Source organism: Chroicocephalus ridibundus, chromosome 3, assembly GCF_963924245.1.
Source record: "Chroicocephalus ridibundus chromosome 3, bChrRid1.1, whole genome shotgun sequence".
In the NCBI taxonomy this organism is placed as follows: Eukaryota; Metazoa; Chordata; class Aves; order Charadriiformes; family Laridae; genus Chroicocephalus; species Chroicocephalus ridibundus.
The window spans coordinates 25,763,274-25,785,451 of record NC_086286.1 but is presented as its reverse complement, the minus strand read 5'-3'; the positions used below and the strand labels follow the sequence as shown (position 1 = coordinate 25,785,451).

The following is a 22,178-nucleotide window of genomic DNA, read 5'->3' as shown; positions in this document are numbered from 1 at the left end:
TAAAGGTAATGAAGCAGTCAAAATTATTTGTCAATCAAGAAAATAATGTGTATTATGTTGGCTTCTGCATCAGAGACATCCCTTCTCCAGGTTCTGGCTGGCTGAACAAGTCCTGTCCTGTGCGCTGCAGCCATGACAGGGCAATAGAGGTGGGAATCAAAGAAAGAAACATGAGGACTTTCCCCTAGAACTAGCAATAAAACAGAGATTGATGGTAAAATGGGACCCGTATTCAGCTCTCATTAGCATCAAGAATTTTTATATTTGACGTTGAGAGAAACCAACCCATCATGTCTGAGTGGGTAGCTTTACACCATGGTGCTTTGTGAACCCTGTTTGACAGATGTGTGAATGCATGTGCATATATATGAATATATAATGTTATCCATCATGAAAGTAGCCCGCCTGTCTTGGGCATGTGTGAGTTCCCTGCCAGCCAGGATGCATGCAACAGCGAGCGGTATGCTTTTGCTGAGGATACATGCTGTGATGTGTTTCAGAAGGGCAATAAGTATATCGTGGCAGCTTGCCACTGGCTGGCCATGCGCTCCTGCAGTTCTAAGATGATTCATGAGCTGGATGTAAAGATAGAACTACTTCATTCTCATCCCCATCCAGAAACTTCAGGATTTTTCAAAAGATAAATTTTTGTGATCTACTTCAAGTGCCTGCCCTAATGATAGGATGGAGGAATGAAGTATTGAAAGCGGTTGGAAGATGTGAAAGATTACCAGATGCTTGTTAAAACAGCATGTTGCTAAGTAGTCACGCAGAGGCAGGATGGAAACTTCAACTGCAGTCCTCTGTGAAAATGCTCCCACAGAGATCTGCTTATTAACTAACACCAAAAAAATCATAGCAGGAGAAGCTGAAAAGGCAGCTGGGATGGTGAATGCTTTCTTGATGAGGGACGCTTGGACAAAGAATAGTGCAAAGTGTGTTCTGGCTCTGGGGATGTTATGCCTCTCCCTGGTATATGGCCTTTGGAGAAACTAAAGAGGAGAAACCTACCGTAAGCATCAAAGCTGGGATGTTGTCTGGAAGCCCAAGTAGGCATTCTTCAGCCTGTGATGGCTGCTTTCTCCAGCACTCTCTCCTTCTCTCCCTATCTTTTTCTAACATCCTTTTCATCCCAGGTTCTTCTACACTACCCACCTTTCTTGTCTCCTCACCTGGAAGGATAACCACAGAACTAACAGAACACCTCACCAGGGAAGACTGCAGCCTGCATCTGAATGAGGAAGGGGTTTTGAGACAGCAAGTGGCACCATTTAGAGCTGCTTCTTTTTATCACAAAGCAATTAAACAACTTAGTTTTTGGGCTAGTGCAGTTGTGAGCCCCTAGTAATACATCTGTCACATAATATATTGCATATGGCACCCTCATTAACACTATTGCTAAATAATAAATCATGAAGTTTCTAGGGAAATTAAAATCTGAAGATTCCAGATACAAAAGCAGATTTGATAGCATTTGAGAGTATTGGTGCATACAGCTAGAAGATCTACACATGAGTCAGATGGAATCATATCCAGTCATGAAAACTTAAAAATACTGCACGTGTGACATGTGGAGTAGTAAAAATGCTGGGTCCTGAGCCTACAAACACCCGTGCACATGCTTGACTTGAGGAGCACGAGGAGGTTCTCTGTGGGTCAGGACCTTGGAGAACTTTCGTGGAAAAGGGATGATTTGGAGGCTGGAAGACAGGACGTGCCTAGTGTTACAGCTGGGTTCAGTATTTGTGAGTTCAGTGATGTCTAGCCCCAGAATTTTCCACTCTTCTGTTTTCCATCTGTGGTAGAGACATATGCTTCTGAAGTCTTTCTGTAGTCATGACATTTTGTGCTTCCTGTGAGTCACTCTTTGGTAATATTAATACAAATGAATTTAAATGCACTGCAAAAAATAGTATTAAAAATTTTTCCTCCAGTCTGGGGAATAATACTGGGGTCCAGTATAAAGGTAGTTTTACTGAAACTACCTTTAGGTTACTTGGCTATATATTCTTTAATATTTCTTAAAATCAATGCTAGTTAAAATCTTTCTTGTTTTCTCTCTCTTACACATTAGAGTCTGCTGAGTTTATTTTGATACTGCTAAAGTCCTCTCTGCCAATCCTTGTCCTTTCATATACATATCAAAATTCTGTTTTTCATAGAAACTGTATGTTTCTATGGACTCACTGGCTTTCAGTCTCCTTAAGGCATGTAAATTTTGCAGTCAGTTATCGTGTACCTCACCGGTGCCTCAGTTGCTAGCCACGCCTACTGTAGTTCGGACACTTTCCACTGAAGTCCCAGTCAAAAGTGGTGACTTATTGTGCAGATGCTGAGTTCAGACCTTTGTGCTGCTTTGAGTGCTGTGTCCCAGTTGACAATGCAGAAGGGTTGCAAGTCCAGCCTAGTAAGGTAGTTTTGCACTGAGAGGTTTTGGAGTTTTTTCTCTTACCTTTTCTAACAGTGGAGCAATTTAGTTCATGGTAGCTGTGTTGTAGGGCAGCCACAGGTGTTCCCATAGCTTCCCTCAGCTTGTTCAGAGCTAATCGGGGTTAAAGTAACTCAACTGGAACAGCGAAAGACCTCCAGAAGGGTATGTCTTGTTGTGTATAAGAATATGAGAATTTTTTGGTATTTGGCAACAATACCATGGCTCAGCCATGTGGTAGGAAGAATTGTACAACAAAATCTGTATACAATAAACTTCTTTATTCTCTAACTGCACAAGTAATGTATGTTTAAAGGTACGAATATATGTTTACACATACTTATTTGCATTAAGGTCTTTTAAATATATATGTGTTGGCATTTCTACAAGCAGTATATGGCTTTACCTTTTAATTGTCATTTATTGTTCCCACCTTGAAGAGGAGAGAGGCTGACCAGCTGTGAGAAATCAGATCTCGTCTATAAATTGTGTACCTAAGATCTCCTTCTAGGTGGTGTTTTTAGTGTCAATTCACATGTAGCTGATATACCTTGGTAATTGCTGTATAATGTCCATTGAATGTATTTGTCTCTGGGATAAAAGATACGAATAATCCCCTCAACCAGTATATAAGTAGACACTGATTTAAAACCTCTGGTGTCTGCAGTTCCCATGTGAACTGGGGTTACAAACGGTTTCCCAGCCAAATGGCTGCACGAAGGCTGTGTGACCCAGTAGCTTGTGGTGTTGGTGTGATGACAACTTTGGTCCTCTCCTCTTTGCCCTGATACTTCCCTGCCTGGTGGGAGGGGGTCTGCGGCACTTTGTGGGCCGTGTTTTTCTTCTTTGTGAAGCTGTTGCCTGACAGGTAAGCTTGACTGTCTGGGGAGACTTTTGGTTTGAGTGATAGCAGGAGTGATCTTGGATGCATATTACCAGTCCCCTTGAGAATAGCGCAGTTTTATGTAACATCTCTAAGGGATTTCTCAGGAATTTTTTGAGCCTTGAGCAGGGCTCTAGCTTATGCAGGTCTAATCTCTAGTAGAAAAACTAAATATATCCAGCTTTTATAAGATACTGTCCTAGGAACTTTGCAGAGGATTGGTGCTGAAGTCGGAGCCTCTGGCTGAGCGCTGGATCCTGAGCTCATTTCTGGTCAGTGAGTTTTTAATGGAGCTAAATTCTGTGGGGCACGAGAGTTTGTCAACCTTCTCTGAAGGGGGTGTTGTGAAAGGAGTGTGGGAGCAAATAAAAGAAAGCTAATTCAGTAACCGTGGGTGAAGAAAAACTGCCTTTTTCCTTTCTGCTGTTCTGTTCTCCCTTGTTTGGAGCCTCCTCAGCTGGGACATCTCCTGTCACTTGGCTAAAAGATGCAGTTTCCTCCTTTGTGTTAGAAGACAACAAGCTACACGGGTGTCGTGGCAGCTGAAGCCAGAAACAGTTATGTGGATAGTAAAATCAGGGGATGGCGAGTGACCAGGCCTGTCCTTGGTGTCTGCTTAGAGGTACAGTGGGGAAAAAAGGACACGCTCATGTGGCTTCCTTAAAGAAGAGGAACAGAGTTAGCAGTGTATCTTTTTTCAGTGTAGTGCATGAACAACATGGAGGAATTTTAAATAGCTGATTTGTTTCATTGGAGAGCTCATACAGAAAGAAGTTGCATTATAATTTATATTCTTAACTTTCTTGCATGACTGTCCAAAGACCAGAGCATATATCCAGTTTTGAGCTCTGAATTTTTCCTATGCGCGGCAGTAATTTTGCAAGGAGATCTTTGTTCTCAAATCAACTTGAGAGTGGTAGGAGTTAAAATGAGTGAGGCAGTAAAAGGGAAACATCAGCCACTTGGAGAAACGTGCAATTCTAAAAATTTGATTTGAACTTTCTTCACTCTTGTCACTTGCCCAGTTTCTTCTAGTCTTCCACCATTGCTACAGGCAGGCCTGGGTCCTAAAATACAGGTGCTAAATAAGAAAATAAATTAATTTTTTTGTTGGCTAAACGTTGCCATGTGCAAAGATGCGATACTCACTGGAGAAAACTTCTGTTTTTGAAGATGTTTTTATGTGGAATCCTTGTATTTCCTAGCCTAAGTTGTCCAATTAATTGAGTGTTCAGTTTATGTGGTAGTTTCTAGGTGCTCAGTTCATCACGATTATAACAGTACTGTAGGAAGGACTGGTTGTGCACTACATGTTTATTAGGACTCCCTAGTGTTTACCAAGAGTTTGAGTACAGGGTTGTATGACACAGCTGAGGCACACCATGTCATTTTCAGCTGAAGAGAGGGCTGCACTGAAAAGCTCTACGCCAGCTTCTGTTAAATGAAGATTGTATTTCTCCGCTGCAGACATCAGATTTATAATTTTATTTTTTTTTAAGCAGTTTTACTGATATATGAAAATGAGCATCTGGAGGCTATTCAGGATAGAAGAGATGGCATCAAGTGGCTTAGTCATATGCAGTAGTTTTTCTTAAGATGTCCAGGAAAAGAATTGTGGTATATAGAGCCAGTTACTCTCTCTGTAGTATTGAATACACTTATTTCCAATTTACAGCATGTTCTTTGCCTGTAGAAGGCTTGGGAGGGATATTACCTATTTTGCGATGGTTAAATGTATAATTAAAATGGTTCTAACTTTGTTGTTTTGTTGTTTTGTTTTTTTTTTGTCAATACACATCTGAAGATATCTGAAGATCTCAAAGGTAGTTTATTTTTCTAGAGATATCTGGGAAATCATTATACTATTCTTGTCCTTGATTTGCATTTTTAATTGTCAAAAATCTTCTCAAGATAAGGAAGGCAATTTGTGTTTCATGATCAACATCTTATGATGTCCAAATACTTAAGTATCTCATGAGAACAGAGAAGCTGAAATTTCACTTCCAAAATTCTGTGTCCCTATATGTTATTTTGAGGTTTATGTACCCACCCTGAGGATTCTGATTTTTAAAATTTGATTCCTCTTCTTCACTTCAAGAGATACAAGACTGGCTCTTTGCATGCAAACTCACAATTTGGTCTATTTTCTTTATCGTCTGCATGTATTTCTAACCTGCATGTGTGAATCCAGAAGGCAGAAGTATTCAAAGCTTAGTCTTAATATCTTTTTGGAAGAGCATTTCTTCTTTGCAGAAATAAATACATCAATATGCATTCGTAAAAATAACTGTTACTGTATTTTTGGAGCACTTTGATTTAGTATGAGCTAATATCTGGAGCAATTTTCTTGAAGTGAGAAATAAGAGGGAAAGGCACATCTGTTGCACCTAATTAATATTTTTGTGTGTCTATGCTACATGAATGGAATTGAAGACACTGAAGGAATAGGATACTATTATGTAGAATCTTTGTATATTTTCTGCGTTTCCTGAATGTGGCTGCGTGTGAGTCCTATGTCTACTTATCTTCATAATGGCTATTCCAGTTAGATACGGCTTTGGATCATTCAGCTGTGCTTCTCTGGCTTCCTCTAGAAGGCATATATAACCATTTTATTCTAGTAGAAAAATGCATTTGGGAACAGTATTTCTTTTGAGAATAAGTTTCATCTCATCTGTAGGCATTCCGTTAAGCACTTATTTCCTGTTCAAAACTTCTTATCTATTTTGACCCTTCTGAACTGTAGAACTAAGTGTAAATTAAATTTACATAGAATTGTTTAGAAAAATATTTCTAGTCTGATTATTCATAATTTTAATGTATGTAGTGCTGTAGTATTTAGCTACCAAGTAACCTAAACTGCAAACAAAACTGTCATTGCCATTCATTCACTTATAATTCTTGCTGTATGGGATATTCTCCTTTTTTTCGTGGTGGCAATACACTTTTGTTACGTTCTGAATGCTAACATACTACTTTAGATTGATTTCAGGAGCTATAGCATGGAAAATCCTTACATACAGGAGTTTCAGCCTTTTCACTGGGGCTAACGTATGTTGGACCACAGAAGCACATGCAGTTAATTTTGTGGCCTTATTTGGGGCAGGGGTGGGGGGGGAATATGTAGTGCGAAAGTTCTTTTGACCTCAACACCTGGGATGGAATAAGGATTTCATTAATGTCTTAGTCACCAGTTGAGAGCCTAAAGCTATTATTTTTTTGGTGTGGAAAAAATTAAAATGCCAAATGATAAATATCGTAACCTTTGTACATACCCACTTAAAGAAGGGAGTCGTGAGACTTACCGTAATGTATCCCACTGAGTCTTTGGGCACATGAATCGACATAATAATTTAGCTTTCATCTATTTGTGGTCTGTTTGTGTGTAAACATAAGGAATTCGGTCGATGGCTCTTTTTCTACCAAGAGTCAAAGCTCTGCTGAAAAAACAAAATGGCAACAAACAATTTGTTTCCCATTTTTGTGTCGACAGATGAAGCTGTGAGGTACCAAATTGACACAGATTGCTCTTACAAATATTTCTGGTCCCAGAAAAGAAGTCCCGGTTAAAGCAAGATAAAGATCATTAGGCGTCAGTTTATGATAGCTTAATTACTTGCTGCAAAATTAATTGTTATAATCAGAGGATTATGGTATTCTCTTGCATGAATAATGTCCGGTTAGTGTAAACAAATTAATTTAGGCTTTATGAGTGGGATTTTTTAAAACAGTCACTGTTTTACCACTTTTCTTCCCAGTTAGGTTGCCAGTTACTTTCCCAGTTAGGTTCCATTCTGGTTGCTTGAGAAAAATGAGATCCCGTAGGCAAAAGCAGCAAAATGTTTTGAGTAGTAATCTTTCTGTCCTATTCATAGGACATATAATTCCTATAAATTAAATTCCATATAAATTAAATAGGAAACAATGTGTTTTGCTTATATATTTGGACACCAACTATCTACTCTGCTTTCTTTACATTCATCTCGCACAAGGAAATTAATATGGATTGGGAAAGTGCACTTTTTTTGTTGTTTTCTCTGTTTGAGATTGCTACGCAGGCCTCTGCAAAATTAGCTGTTATTATTTGCCAGAAAATTTGAGGACAATAATTTGCAGCATTTGGCTTCTTGTAAACCCTTCAACATAGACAGTCTTGGCTATGTTTGTGTGATTTTTTTTGGGATCATATATTCCTAAAGAAAAACAGAAACCTTTGAAGGGGGTAGACAAAGGTATGATGAGTAATACTGTTGTATTTACCCAGACTCTTCATGTGTCTGGGTTTTCACAGTGTCCCATCAGGGTGGTATGTGAAATAAGCACAAATACCTTTTCAGGATGGCAATGCTTACAAACAACAATTCAGTTAATACTTGTGTGAACAAAAGCTGTATATGTAAATGTCATAAGTTTCTTAAAAGCCCAAAGGAATAGAAACGTACTTAAATTTAACACCAGTTCAGATCTTCAAAGACGGTTTATGACACTGGTGCAGAATATTTGTAAAAAATCCTTCTAAATATTTTCTGGCAAATACTATTTTCTGTGTGAAAGGGCAAAATGCATTTTAAGAAAATGAGTGCCGATTTATTTCTCTATACAGGATTTTCTCCTGAAATGTAGCCTAGGGAATTTTAAATTCCATGCATATTTGCTATGTCAAACTGGAGTGACTAATACGGAATTCACAGCAGCTAAAACATTGATGAAAATTTCCCTATAAATAAGGATGAGTCTGAGCTACTATTTGCTTATTTCTGGTAGTAATGGAGTAGTAGTGACCTTTAGTGAGGCTAATTAACACATGTTCTCTTCCGCAATGCATTTCAGAATTCTGTAATAACAATAGAAAAATGAATATCAATATATGCTATCTGCTAAAATACTATTAGGAATATTACTCTTCTTACCTCCATCTTGCTCTTTTAGTTTTTAAGGTTGAATAAGGGCATGGGGTGCACTTTAATTGATGTAACTGTCCTCTTCTCATACCAGAAATAGTCCTATTTAAAAGTCATTAAAATTTACTGTCCTTACCTTGCGTAACTGCTGTGCTGTCCATACCTCTATATGCTTTCATGTTTTATGGGAGGAGAAACAATATCATTTTATTCAGGAAAAGGTTTTCCTTGTCTTTCAGTTCAAAGAGATATCACGCCCTTGATGAAAAGGCAGCTGTTGCTTTTACAAGATGTACTGACGCTTAAAGGAGAGACAGACAAAAAAGTAAATGGATGCCTCTGCGTTTTAAAACTGGCATATGGTGAAGATGTTTGTTCAAAGTAGGAACTAGATCAAACCTGAAGCCATTAAACCTAAAACTTTTATTTATGTTGAAAGACACCAATATGCACTCCCCAAAGGCGATGCTCTTTCCTTTTCTGACTCCATTTCACTCATTGGCAGTCAGTGGTAACGCAGCCCAGGACTTCATTTGCTTCTGGTATCTTTCCTGAGTCATCGTTTGCTTTCATGTGGGCTGTCAGACACCAAAGGATGGAGAAACCAAAGGGCTTGACCCTGCAGGCTGTGAAATGCCCTCAAGTAGTTTAGTTGTAAATAGGAGAGCAGGCTGATAGTCTCCAAGGTTGGGGAATACCTGCAGGCCTTTCGGGAAGGCCAGGGGAGAGACAGGTCGTGCCTTATACCTCACAGCCGTGAGGGAGAGGAGCGCTAAATGTTTGAGATGATGATCTGAGCTTTTGGATGTCAAATTCTCAAGTAATTTTCCTTTTGATTTTTCCTTTGCTTAATAAATAAGTAATTTTTTACTCTTAGTCGGTGTGTTTGGTCTAAATGAGACTGTATTTCACACCTGATTTCAGGAGACTGTACATGTCCCGTAGGCCAAGCAAGTCTCGGAGCTGTGTTTGTAGAGTCAGATGGCTTAGCCTACACTAATTTAGCTATTCTTATTCCAGCTCAGGGCTTTGGAGGGTAGGGGAAGAAGTGAAATAATGTTTGAGAAATACCTTGACACGTGGTTAATTTTTATAGGTATTTATTTTTGTGTTTCTTTTCCCCCTATGAACTGAAATGCAAGATTATATAAATTTAAGACCTTTAGCTGAAAACCCAATTCTCTGTCTCTTCAAGTATTCTGTCCCGTTTTGCATTATTCTCCTATGTGCCGGTGAGGTGATTAGAGATTTCTGAAAGATTCCTCTTACTTTGTAAAGAAAAATCATAGCCTATGTATTTAAAATTAAGGTGTGAAGGAAATGATTGCTCGTGATTTTGCTACTTGTTGAAATTCCTGTCCACTGTGAATCACATTGGCTTCTTTCAAAAGCAAGCTGGGCATGTAAACCCAAAATATTTCAGCATACTTAAAGGACAAACTTTGGAATTTATTTTGCACTGCCTGACAATAATCTCTTTAGAGGCTTTACAGCATGCAGAGAAACAATTTTATGTTCAGTTACCGCTCTATTAGGAACTTTTGTTTTGAATCACAAACTCTTATGAGAAACTTATCTTTATTCTTTTCTATAGCTCCCCCTCTTTAGACTGCTCTCTCTGCCAAAGACTCTCCAGTGTGCTAGCTCACCAAGTGGCTCGGGTGAAGACATGGAGTTGTACTGAGAGTTGGTAGGATGCTGATGAGCCACAGAGCGCTCATCTTCCACTGCCTTCTGCTGAAGCACTCACTGCAGAGGGAAAAACCACATGCTTGCAGAGCTTTAAGTCACTGAAAATTGAAAACTGTGGAAGCAGAAATTAATTCTTGCTCCTTTGCCTTCAAATTTAAATATTTTTGCAGTCTTGTAATTGCACTTTCTTCAATTGCTCGGATAATGACATTGTAACAAAAGATTTTTGATATGTAGCGTGAAATTCTGGGAAATTAAAGAGCTGGTGACAGCATGATTTCCAGGATTGATTTCTGCCACATCACGACAGTGTTGAAAATCAATTGAAAATCTGTTAAGAATTTCATTTGAAAAAGTATATATGTTTGTTCATCTTGGGAGGCGTATATGCTGACAGAAGGAGTATGCTTTCAGGTATTTAAATGTTACCTGAATAGAAATAAATTTAAACATTTTTAAAGTTAAGCACGTTACTTGCTTTCCTGAATCAGGAATAAAACGCATAAATAGCTAGAAGCCAAAATATGAAGTCAGTAGAAGTTATTTATGCATGGTGGTTCATTTTTGTCTAAGTTTCCACATTAGTCCTAATTGTAAAGATTGCTCCAGGAAAAAAAAAAGAAAAAAATGAGATATAGGAGAGTGACCTCACACTTTCAGATACTTGGTGAGCCTCACTGACAAAAAATGATCTAATTTTCTTTTTAAAGAAGATAATACTATGAATAAAAATCTGTAGAGCTTTTTCTTTTAGAAACCTGGTGGTGGTCTTTCTTTTTTTTAAGCTTAACTCTTTTGAGGAAATTGTTTCTTAATATGCTGGTATATGTTGGGATTAACTGCATCAAGAGGCATTTTTTTAAAAATACAACAAAACAAAATACTCAACTATTTGATATTACATGCAAAATAACGCGTGTGTTTATATGTATATATGTCTGTGTGTGTATGTATGTATATATATTCTCTTGAAGAGCTCTTCTTCCTACCTGCCTTGCTAAGATTAAGGCATTGTGCAGTTAGATAAGTATGTGCAAAGAAGGAGGTTCTCTTTCCTGGCTGTCTCCTTGCCTCCAGTCTCCCCTGGACTGTTCTCTCTTCCCCAGAATTTCTCTGCTTATCTCCGATTCAGGGTAAATGATCTAGATATATGGGCTGTGTCCGTGTAGCTTAAACGCAAGATTAGATACAGGACATACAGAAAAAAACTGATGAGGCAAAATATTTGCATTTTTGCACACTGACCTGGCAAAAGGTGTCTTATGGTGAAATAAGCACATGAAGAAAAGTTTAAAGTCACAAAGAAAATTCTAGTATTAGAATTTTCGTAATCAGTCAAGGTACCCGCATTCATTTTGTCCAGTTGTATCAGCTTAACAGGATCTGAGGTTCAAGTCTGCTGATTGTAGAATTGTGGGATTTTTAGTTCTTGTTTTAAATCTGTGACTTCACTGAAACCAGGGTGCGTTTAGAGAACACCTGTGCTGGCACAGAACATATTTCACGGAGAAACTGGATGTCCTCATCTCCGGGAATAGCGGTGCTCCTAGAGAGAAAGGGCAACTGTGGGAGACTTGACATATTTTAGCTGTTCATGTCTCATTTGTTGCTGTAAGTCTGCCATAGTCCTTAATTTGCTAACGCTTCTGCTGTGTTTTATTATTTGTAGGGAAGACAGAAACATGTACAGGCAGGGTATGGTTTAACTCTGCTGGAAAGCAATGTGGACTGCTTTGTACTTGGGACGGAGAGGCCAGCAAGAGCTTGCTTTACCCAGCACCAAGAACTGCTTTATTTGTAAATAAAAAGGCAAGCCTGTTTCTTCAGTTACTTATAGGGAACAAAAAGGAAAGGTATTAACAGAAAGCCCCCAAACTCTAGAAAAAAGTTATTTCAGATCTCCATTGAAGTCACAGTGTCAGAAAAATTGTTCACAGATTGTTTTTGTCAGTATCTCTAAAATTGGCAATTCTTGTTTTTCTGTCGATCACCTGTATCAATGTATTTTTTATGCACGTAGATATTGCTCATGACTTTGGTGCAGAACAAGTGTCACTTTGTCACGTTTGATATGTGTTTACACTTGATTAAGAATATGTGGGTAGTAAAAGTTTCATGATATTATGAACTATTAACTTCTTACTTTAAAGTACATTATGTTTTTGCTAACTGTGTTAGCCAGGCGTGTTGCTCCCATGGAGCAATCTCACTTAAAGGAAGAATGCAAGTGGGAGTTTTTGGGTTTTGGAGCTGATTCAATTTTACTAGAATAAGAAGTAAAATGAATGCAAGCAATAACAACAAGAAATAATTGGCAATGGTTTTGAACTAGAGCAGGGTAGGTTTAGATTAGACATTAGGAAGAAGTTCTTCACAATGCCGGGGGTGAGACACTGGAACAGGTTGTCCAGAGAGGTAGTGGAGGCCCCATCCCTGGAGACATTCAAGGTCAGGCTTGACGAGGCTCCGAGCAATCTGGTCTAGTTAAAGATGTCCCTGCTTACTGCAGGGGGGTTGGACTAGATGACCTTTAAAGGTCCCTTCCAACCCAACACATTCTATGAGTCTATGAATTGAAAAGGGGACAGAAGTCCTACTACTGATGAGAAGTAGATACTCTTCACTGGGCAAAGTGACAGCTCAATGAAATGAAGAACCTGTACTGGGAGGCAGACCTATCTGAATTGATATTTAAGCTTTTAAAAGTCTTCTAGCAATTATTACACAGTTCCTTGAGAAATTGCCTTAGCAACTGAATGTGAGTTATCCAATAGTGCAACAGCTTCTGCATCCATACAGACACTTTCCTTACAATTCTCCTCTACCTCTCCAGCACAGCACTTTGACTTGAAGGAAACTTATTTTCTATGAATATTTATAGCCTGTTCTTTTAGAAGAAGTTTTATTGATTTGATTACTGCTCCCACAGAACACAGATGAAAAGAAACCACTGAAAGGAGATCAGCCTCTGTCTTGTCAATTCTTGACTATTACACGTTTTACTAATGTCAGTCTAGGTTTTCCTGTTACTATTCATAGTTGAAAAAGAGAGGTATTGGTATTGCAATAGTTTTTTTTAATAAAACCTCTTTTTTTCAGGCTTGAGCCAGAACGTTATAACCTTCAAAATAATATATTGAAATTTCAGTGACACAGAATTATGGATCAGTGCTAAAAATCAGAATTTTGTGGGTTGGAATTCAGGTAATACTAGAGGAAATGCTGTGCTGAGCAATGATATTAAGTAAACAGCAGTACTTTGTGACAAAGTGGTTCCCAAATCACTGACTAGAGAATCGGCTTCTAGAAGCTATAATGAGTGATAAAGAAATTATGCCTAACTTATGCAAACCAGAGGTTTTCAGTTTCAACGCAGGCTGCAGTTTAAAACAGAGGTACCTTCACCTGTGTGTTATTGCACAGGGCACTTCCTTCAGCAAGAGTCATGCAGCAATTTCATCAATTGCACGTGCAGAAAAGTATTTAACTTTTAAATTGAAGAATTAACTTGGAGGAGGAGCATTAGCTGCATACCTATAATGGGATCCACAGGCAACAGCTTGTGAGCAATGGCTGTAAGATACAGTTATAGTATGTCCGTGTGTGAAAGAATTCATGTATATATGTAACACAGAACTATTGTGCTTTCACTGCAAGTGTATTCATATTGAATTCATCCAAGTATTCAGATTTGCAGGCAGTCTTTGTCCTTTTTCAGCCGTCAAATTCTCTTGCACTCTGTTCAGGAGTAGACATGCATGCACATGCGGCTGTGCGTTGGCCCTGCCAGAAAGGGAGCTCATAGATTTTGTAAGTATTCACAACAGATTTCTTTGCGGCCTCAGACAAGCTTGACTGAGGTTCTTTAAGGACTTTAGATGCCAAACGTTCCCTAGTTAAGAGTCGATGTAATGTGAATATGTGGTCCTCAGCCACAGATTTGGTTTGAGCTATGTACCTAAATGTTACGGACTTTCCTTCTCTCTGTGCTTAACTTACCTATTTGTAAAAAGGTGAATAGGAACTTTCTAGCTACTTCACAATGTTGGGAGGGTAGACACATGAAAGACTAAAAATGCCCTTATGCTATTACTAACTAAAGCCATAAAACCCCATGAAGTATTTATTTGTAAATATATATGTATATGACATGGGCATACACAAGCATGTCAAACTTTGGAGTGTAGGACAGAGTTAAGAGGAGGAAAGGAAAGGACATGGGTGTAAAAATGAGGACACTTCCACACAGTGAACACAAACAAGCAAGTTCAGTATTTCTGCAGTGTATGCAGAGATTTCCGCGTAGCCAGGTATATATACTGGGTATATATACTGCCATTTTGTTTAATGATTATATCCAGACCATTATTTATGCTAAAAGGGGTATCTTATTCATCTATGAATAAGTGCATATCTTTGCCTTGGTACTGATGGGCAGGCATGTATCTCATGCTCATCTTCTGAGCCCAAGTGGCAATCCAAAGGGAAAAAGCATCTTAGCTATTAGAAATTCAGCGAGGTGCCTTTCATAAAGATTTCGTCAGTTAGCTCCTCGGGGCCTAGAAAAAGCATCTTTTGATCTCTTAAAATCAATTTGACATTCAGTATCAAAACACATGTATGCCCTTTGAAAAGGGTAATCACTGTAATTGAGCTGCGTAGTCTGGGTGGATGTGAACCTACGGCAACACCGCCGCCAGCTGCACGCAGTGTCCGGTGGCTGAAGCCAAGGGCACGGCAGCCGGTTCACCTGCCTCCGGCCTCGTGGGTTTCGGCAGCAGAGGGCTCAGCCTTTCTTCTGAGGCTATGCAATCTTCTCAGTGTCAAGTTTCTGGAATCCGGTTTTGTGTAATTAAGGGTGTGCGTGTTCACCGAGTCGTTTATCTTTCAGTACTGAACTGTTTCATCAATTGCCCACATATCCAAACCTACAGCTGAGAGTAGTTTCTCATATCTCAAAATATATGACATTATTTCGATATAATTTTCACTTTGTTTGCTACCTGATGAATGATGTCTTGTGTAATCTGAGGTATGTCAAAAACAGTGAGAAAACATTTACTGGTATTTGAATTTACATTTTCTTGTTTGGAAAGAAAACGTTTCAAACCTTCCCCAGACCTTTCAATCCCACTTGAGCTATTTGATATAAATGAATCATAAGTGGTGACACTCTTTTCCAGTCAATTTTGCAAGTAAAATCTAGTCCTAGAACTCTCAAAAGCACCTATAATCTCTCACATGAGAAATACTTAATTGCAGCCATCTAGTTTCAGTAGATGCCCTGCTTTGTCTAGGAATTTTCTGTAAAAATATATTCTTTTGGAGTCTCTATTCTTCTACCTCGGCTTTGAAAATGTGGATCTAAAAGAGCTTTCTGAAAGACTGAGATACCGGTTAACTAGAAAGCAAAGGGATCTTTTTCTCTACTTCAAACAGAAATTGTATTTTTTTTTTTTACATTGGTTGCCAGTCTTCCTTTTTATGAAGGCTTGAATGCAAAGACCGTTTCGTTTCTCATTTGGAAAAAAGTGTGTCTTGTCAATTGTGTGAGAATCTCTAGCACTTCAAACTTTTCCATATTTGCAATATAACCTATTGTTTGTCCTGGGGTGGGTGGGGTGGGGAACCAACTAGAAATTGAAACTTCAAACATCGTTTTGCTCAAAAGCGGTAATATATTTGTAGTTATCAAAGTTACTAATTCCTACTTAATAGCAAATCTATTTCAGATGGAAAAGTTACAGACACTTTCATCCTCAAGGAACTATCTCAAAAAAGGGGACATGAAAATAAAAAATAATGCCTATAAAGTCTTATTTTTTTTTTGTCTTTTCATTTTGCATATCCTTGCTTCTGTCTCTAGCCAACCAAAGGGTCTGAGGTTCCTTTTGAATCAAATTTGATTTGGGTTTTGGAGCTGAAACCATGGAATATGTTATTTTTTTGGATGGAGCAGTTAGAATCTATTTACAATGGCCTTTTATTCTTAATTCACCCAGGGGTTACCGGAAGCTCCTTCTAAAATGCAGTTCTTCTCCACAGCTCCTTGTCAGGGACAACGTATTCTAAATGCACAAAATCCTTGGGGCATTAAAGGCATGCTAAGCATTTAGCAGGACATGAAAGGGATTTGGTGAAACTGGGAGGCAAATCGTGCTCCTGGTTGTTGAAGTGAAGTGAGGGGGTGCATTGGGAAGGACAGTCTGAAAACGGCATGGACATTGTCTTGGGTGAAACTCATCCCATTCTGCAAGTTAGATTTTGTACTCTGCACTGTTCATTGCAGACAGTGTTGGTTGAAAGCTCTTTGAGGGAAACTTTACGATAAATTTAGCAAGTTCAAATCAAGTGCTTAGTTTATGTCCACGTTCAAAAGCAAGCGTAACGGTTTTAATGGGGAACCAGCTGGTTCTAGGAGCTGCCTACTTTATAGAACCAGAGGAAGAGAAAAGCTGCCTGGGACTGAAGGGGTGAAGAGTAACCGAGGTACTGAGGCTGCCCCTACGATTGCAGTGTGTGCCGACCCCGTGCCCTCTGGGCAAACAGTTGGGAGGGAGGAGTGGGCAGAGAGCATGGTGTGATGTGGCCGAGTACCCCAGGTCCCTCCATGAGTGAGACAGTTGTAGACAGACTGGCCTCTGGAGCAGAAGTGGGAACTCTGAAGTGGCACCACTGTGCCAGGGAGCTGCTGCAGCGGTGCCAGGCGTTCCTGCCCTGTGTGTGGAGAAGAGCTGGGTGATACACAGGGTGGCATTCCTGTGGCCATGTGTTCTTCTACAGGCATAGTGCCCTAAAATGAAGTTTTCCTTTGGTTTTACCTAGCAGCAGGGTTCTTCTGATTTATTTTTTTTCTTCAAAGAAAGGAATAGTACTTTTCTGAGACAAACCCCTCAGGAATTACATCAACCGTATGAAATATAAATATGTTTTCTCTCCCATTGCATAAATGGTGGATTAGCTTTTCGCTGGAGAAACTGAGAGTAGGATGTAAGGACGATTTTTGTAAGTCACAAAGTAGGCTGTGGTGTACAGCAGCAGACTGTTATGAAACATGACTGTAGGAAATATGATTAAGGTGTGATGGACACCCCGTGGTAGATCAGTTCACTAAAGTACCTGTCCTATTATGAGAGCAACATGGTTTGTATTATGTGCAGTGAGCATCTGGACAGAGATAAACTACTACCTGTTGGAGTATTGTTTTACCCAGTCATGTGTGAGATTTTTTTTAAAGTGTATTTAATAATGCAAGACTTTCTTTGTCATTTATAGAAGAAAACGCATTTGTCATTTTTCAGGATGAAAAGCAAGAATTTGTGAGTGTAGAAGTGAGGTACCATCCTTTTCTTGAGCGAGACGTGACTCTGATTAGGGAGAAGAATATATAGAGCTGAACGTGAACTTCTTGTCCTCATACCGATTAGCAGCAGATGAGAAGTATGCCGCAGCAGCAATTGTCTCTGTTATAGCTGTGGGATGCACAGAAAATGCCAGCTTGCTTTATGAAGCTAACCAAGTAAAACTGCCTGCTTGGCATGTGCTTCACTGGGCTGGTATTTTGTCACCATTACGAGACACCACTTTTGTAGAGCAAGTGAATACAGTTCTCTAAACTAAAAAAGGGACAACAATTTCCAAATCCCTTAGTATGAGTTTTGTATATCTGGTATATCCAGACCCCAGATTCTGAATTGCATTAAGACCCCTCAGGAATTACACCCTGGCAACTATTCAGGCTCCTGTTGATGCATAAACACGCACACTTATGAAAGCAGAGTAGCTTGGATCTGTTTGTCCCTTTTTGGTTGGTGATGAGCTAATTTTATTTTAAAACTCAAGGGTCTTTCCTGCTTGGTGCATGAAGGGACAGAGTGAACTTAGTGGAGCTGGAATTTCCTGAATTATAACAATCAGTAATTTTAGCCCTGGCTCTGGGTTAGGGAGAGATATTAGGTTGGACTAAAGGCACTGTGACTTCATTCCACTTGCCTGAGACAGACTCTTTTTATTATAGTAGTGCAGGAAAAACTTATGAAGTTGGAGGACTCCGTGACCTGTAATTGATGATGTTTCCTGTAATTTTGTCCTTTATGTTTAGTTTGACAGGGTTTATTAGTCGTGATTTGGGGAAAATAGGAACTTTTAACTTTTTTTTATCTAAGTTAACTCTATCAACATTGCAGTTATTGTTTGCACAATTACTATCTGGTAACAGCTATTAGGGCAAAATATCTAGAAGTAAAATACGTTCAAAATATGATGTACTTTTTTTAAATGAAGTTGCGTGAGGGGCAGCTTTGTCTCCTGTGCACTGAAAGGAAAAAGTACTTTTGACAAAGCTTTCATATAGCTTACCTACAGGAGAGCAGAACCAAAAATTAAGATAATAGATTTCACAAAGAAAAGCTGTATTTATGTTAAAACAAGATGCGCAAAGTAGTTAAATAAAAATTCTGATAAATAGGTAAGCTGTTCATTAAATGTGCTTTGCATTGTGGAAGCTTACAGTCATTGTGCGTAAATACTAAGCTATTTTAAAAAGAAAACTGACATTGCAAGGTCTCAATAGAGCTGATAAAAATTGTCCATCATCTTTTTCACATGAAAACTGGATTTTCATTGAATGATTTTTGTGTATATGAAAAGTTTCTCAATTACTTGTTAAAATATTTTGTTTTTTCTTTACAAGTCACTTTATCCTACAAAAAAGGTAACGTTTTTATAAATGCTTTTGTTTAATTTCCCCATGGAAAATAAGCCTTTTTCTGAGAAAAAGCCCCCCTCCCCCCGACAAAGTAAGTCTTTTTCCTTCAAAGGAAAAGCACATTGTGCTGAGAAGTAAAACAATGTCAAAAATGCTGGGGTGTTACTACAACTGCCCCACTGCTCCCTCAAAACATTGAGTGATCCTTTGGAGGAGAAAAGCTTCTGAATTAAAACTAAGGACTGACGCTCATGAAGCTTGTCGGTAGGGTTCTGCCTAGGCGACCTTGGGCAAATCGTTAAAATTCCAGTCCTGGGAGATGCATCTCAGGGTGTTTCACAGATGCTGCCGCCTGTGCTCTTTGTATTCCCCTTTCCCCATTTTAAGTGGACCAGCAGCAATCGAGCTGTCCCAGGCATATCGGAGGGCTCTTTTTCACAAGCCAGTGAAGACAAAATGATTTCCTCTTTCCAATGGACAGAGCTGTGAACTGTAAACTGTTTTCTCTAAGCTTTGTTTGCAATGCTGAAAGAATCAAAGCATTTAATAACAAAGGTTCTAAGCAATCCCATTTATTATAGAAATCCCTGTTTTGCTCTTTCAAGTGGGTTTTTTTTTCAGGTTCCTTCAATTTGAAACGCAGCACATCTGAAAGAAAATTGTATCTTGTTTACAAGTACTACAGCCTGACAATTACGAATCCAGGAATAGACATTTGCACGTAGCAGAGGCTAAGGCATATCTTAACCGATTGGTATTAACTACACGTAGTAGATGAGAAAAGCTGTCATTTATTTAAATAATAATAATAAAAAAATCTCCAGTGGGGGAGCTTTTCTTCTCCACAGTATATGTACAATATATATAGAAAAAAAAAATTGGTGAATTGTGCAGCAGATTAATTTTAGCTTAAAGAGGATTTTATGACCTACACTTTCATTTGATTCTTCACAATGTTTGCTGTGTCATACGGTTAACCTAGTAGGACCTGTTTGCAAACTGTCCTTTTAAAATGTGTAATGTAATGTATGTAACTTCTTAAACATCTGAAGTTGTTTGTAATTTAGGCTTTGGAAACATCTCCCCACGCACACAAGGTGGAAAGATATTCTGTATCATCTATGCCTTATTGGGAATTCCTCTGTTTGGTTTTCTGTTGGCTGGTGTTGGAGATCAACTAGGGACGATCTTCGGAAAAGGAATTGCCAAAGTAGAAGATACCTTTGTTGTGAGTATATTGACTGCCTCGTTTTTTCTTTGCGCTGCTTGATGTTCTGAAGTTAACAAGTGAAGTGAAAAGTCAGAAAAACAGGGTGTAGCTAGTAATTGTAACCAGACGTCTAGCACAAGGCGGGGAAGAACTTTGCAAAGTCTGAACATGTTACTGAGCATTGTTAATTGAGAATTGGATGAAGCCCAACATTTTCTACAATAATTATGTTTGGGAAGAGGAACAAGATCCAAAATATTTTATTTTTTGCTTTGCCCTTATAGTCCTAAGCTTGCTGTAATGCTTACCTTTAAAGGTTGTCATATAGATTGTGTTAGGAAATCACTGACTCGGAGAGATGGAAGCGTGGAGCTGCAGGGGTGACGTGGAAATTTTTGCTGCTGCTTTGAGTTGATTCACAGAAGACCTTTGGTGTCTGAGCCTAAAATTGCAAGTCTGAAAATGTCTGTTCAGATGCCATTATACCAGAGGAAATGCTTACAGCCTGTAGGCATCTACGTTTCCAGATTTGTCTGTAGGTGGCTAAAGGTTTGGGCATTTACAGAAGCAGGACAGCCTAAAGGGTACAGAGCCTATTGGTGCTTCCCTGACATTGGACTCCTCTTTGTGGTCTCCTCGCCAGGCTGTAGGATGTTCTACCATTTAAGGTATTTTTAGCCTCTTCTGCTGAACTCCATCACACAGAGGACCTAGAGGTTCATGCCCTTCATTTTCTTTGGCTACTGCTTTTTAATTATTCATGCAAAGTGGCACAGCTTCAGTAGAGGAAGAGACCTGTCAAACAGACCAGAAGCTTGTGCAGATATGGATAAAGTTCAGCTATATAGACAGTCCTTAGCAACCAAATGCTTTGAATTCTGGCAGAGGAACTTCATTTACTTACCTTGGTCTCTGTTTCACACGCAGAAAAGTTTATTAAGGTTGTACTTTACAATGCAGTTATTAAAAATGTATTTACTGAGATTTTTGAAGCATAGAATAAGTGGCATAATAAAACTTAATAAAACTAATTATTTAGGTCTTTTACTAACCTTTAATAAATTGTTGCAGATTTAGCTATTACCTAATGTTCAAAACACATCTAAAATACTATTTGTCTTTTGATACGTAGAATGTCATATCCGGTGAATACTTAGTAGGCAGCCTGACTTTGTAGCTGTTTGCGTTCTCACTGCAAGTGTTAGAAGGGTTGTTTTTTCTGCAAAAAGTCCTAATCTTTTCTATATAGGAAGCGTCTGCCATGGCTTTATTTTTGAAGCTAAGCAAACTGGGGCTTTACTGAGGAAAGCGAACTGGGGCTTTATTTTTGAAGCAAAGCAAACTGGGGCTTTACTGAGTAGTCTTATGCAATAGGTAAATAGAAGCTTGAAAGGTTTTTTAAGAAAAGGCAGGTATTTTTGACTTTGAAACATCAGTTCAAGTCCAGACAAGTTACTGGTGAATAACATCCATTTCTATTGAGATTTACCTAAAAAAGGCAAGAACATTCTATAAGAACATTTTATTTTTATCCTTTCTGGCTCGTTTATCACTGGATTTTATTTTTTGCTTAAAAGTACAAAAGATTTGAATCCAATTTGTGTGTGTCTCAGCTTGTTGCTCATAGGGATAATGGTTTTCCTTTTTTTGTAACAGATGTAGCCCTACAACAAGAATGCCCCAACATAAAAAGCAGCGTCTTGCCCCTTTTTGTCAATCTCCAAATGAAGACACTGATGTACATGTTGCAGCCTGGAACACTCCCCTGTTCTGTTTGCTAGTTCTCCAAACAAAGAACTGGGAGACGCTGATGGGTCAGAGCAGGGAATTTCATGTTGCTATAACCGAAACTACTGCTGTGATTTGGGTTACAAAAGCTGGACCTTGGTCATGCTGACTGTAAAACATAGTCTCCATTGCCACTAAACTTAAATAGAAGAAAACACATACCGTGAACAGTCTGATTTCATTTTTTATCTCCTTTTGTGAAAGTTATCAGTTTTGTACAATCCCTTGCTTACTTTAAGTTGAACCAACATGCTTTGGATGGATGTAAATCTGTACTGAAAGGAAAATTGTCAAACTGGCAGGGCATGTCAAATGGGACTCTGCAGTGGTCTGTTCTAGCTTTGGTACTGTTAAATTTAGTTAATAGTTTACACAATGGATAAAGGAATTTGTTCATTAAATCTATAGATTATCTCAAGTTAGGGAGAACTAAATGTTGGAAGGCAGAATTAGAATTCAAAATGATCCTGAAAATTTTGAGAAGCAGTCTGAATATGTAGAATTCAATTCAAGAGGGACAAATTCAAAGTACTCTTTGAAGGAATAATAAAATATGCAATTACATGCCA

At 38.7% G+C, this 22,178-nt stretch overlaps 1 protein-coding gene across 2 annotated transcripts in view; it reads left to right on the top strand.

Annotated features, from left to right (window-relative positions):
* Positions 1 to 22,178, top strand: part of KCNK2 (potassium two pore domain channel subfamily K member 2) — a 134,209-nt gene that overhangs the window by 82,962 nt on the left and 29,069 nt on the right. For both annotated transcript variants that reach the window (XM_063328463.1, XM_063328464.1), the window contains exon 5: positions 19,679 to 19,839. In XM_063328463.1, the coding sequence (XP_063184533.1) occupies positions 19,679 to 19,839 (161 nt within the window). The remainder of the gene's footprint in view (positions 1 to 19,678; positions 19,840 to 22,178) is intronic.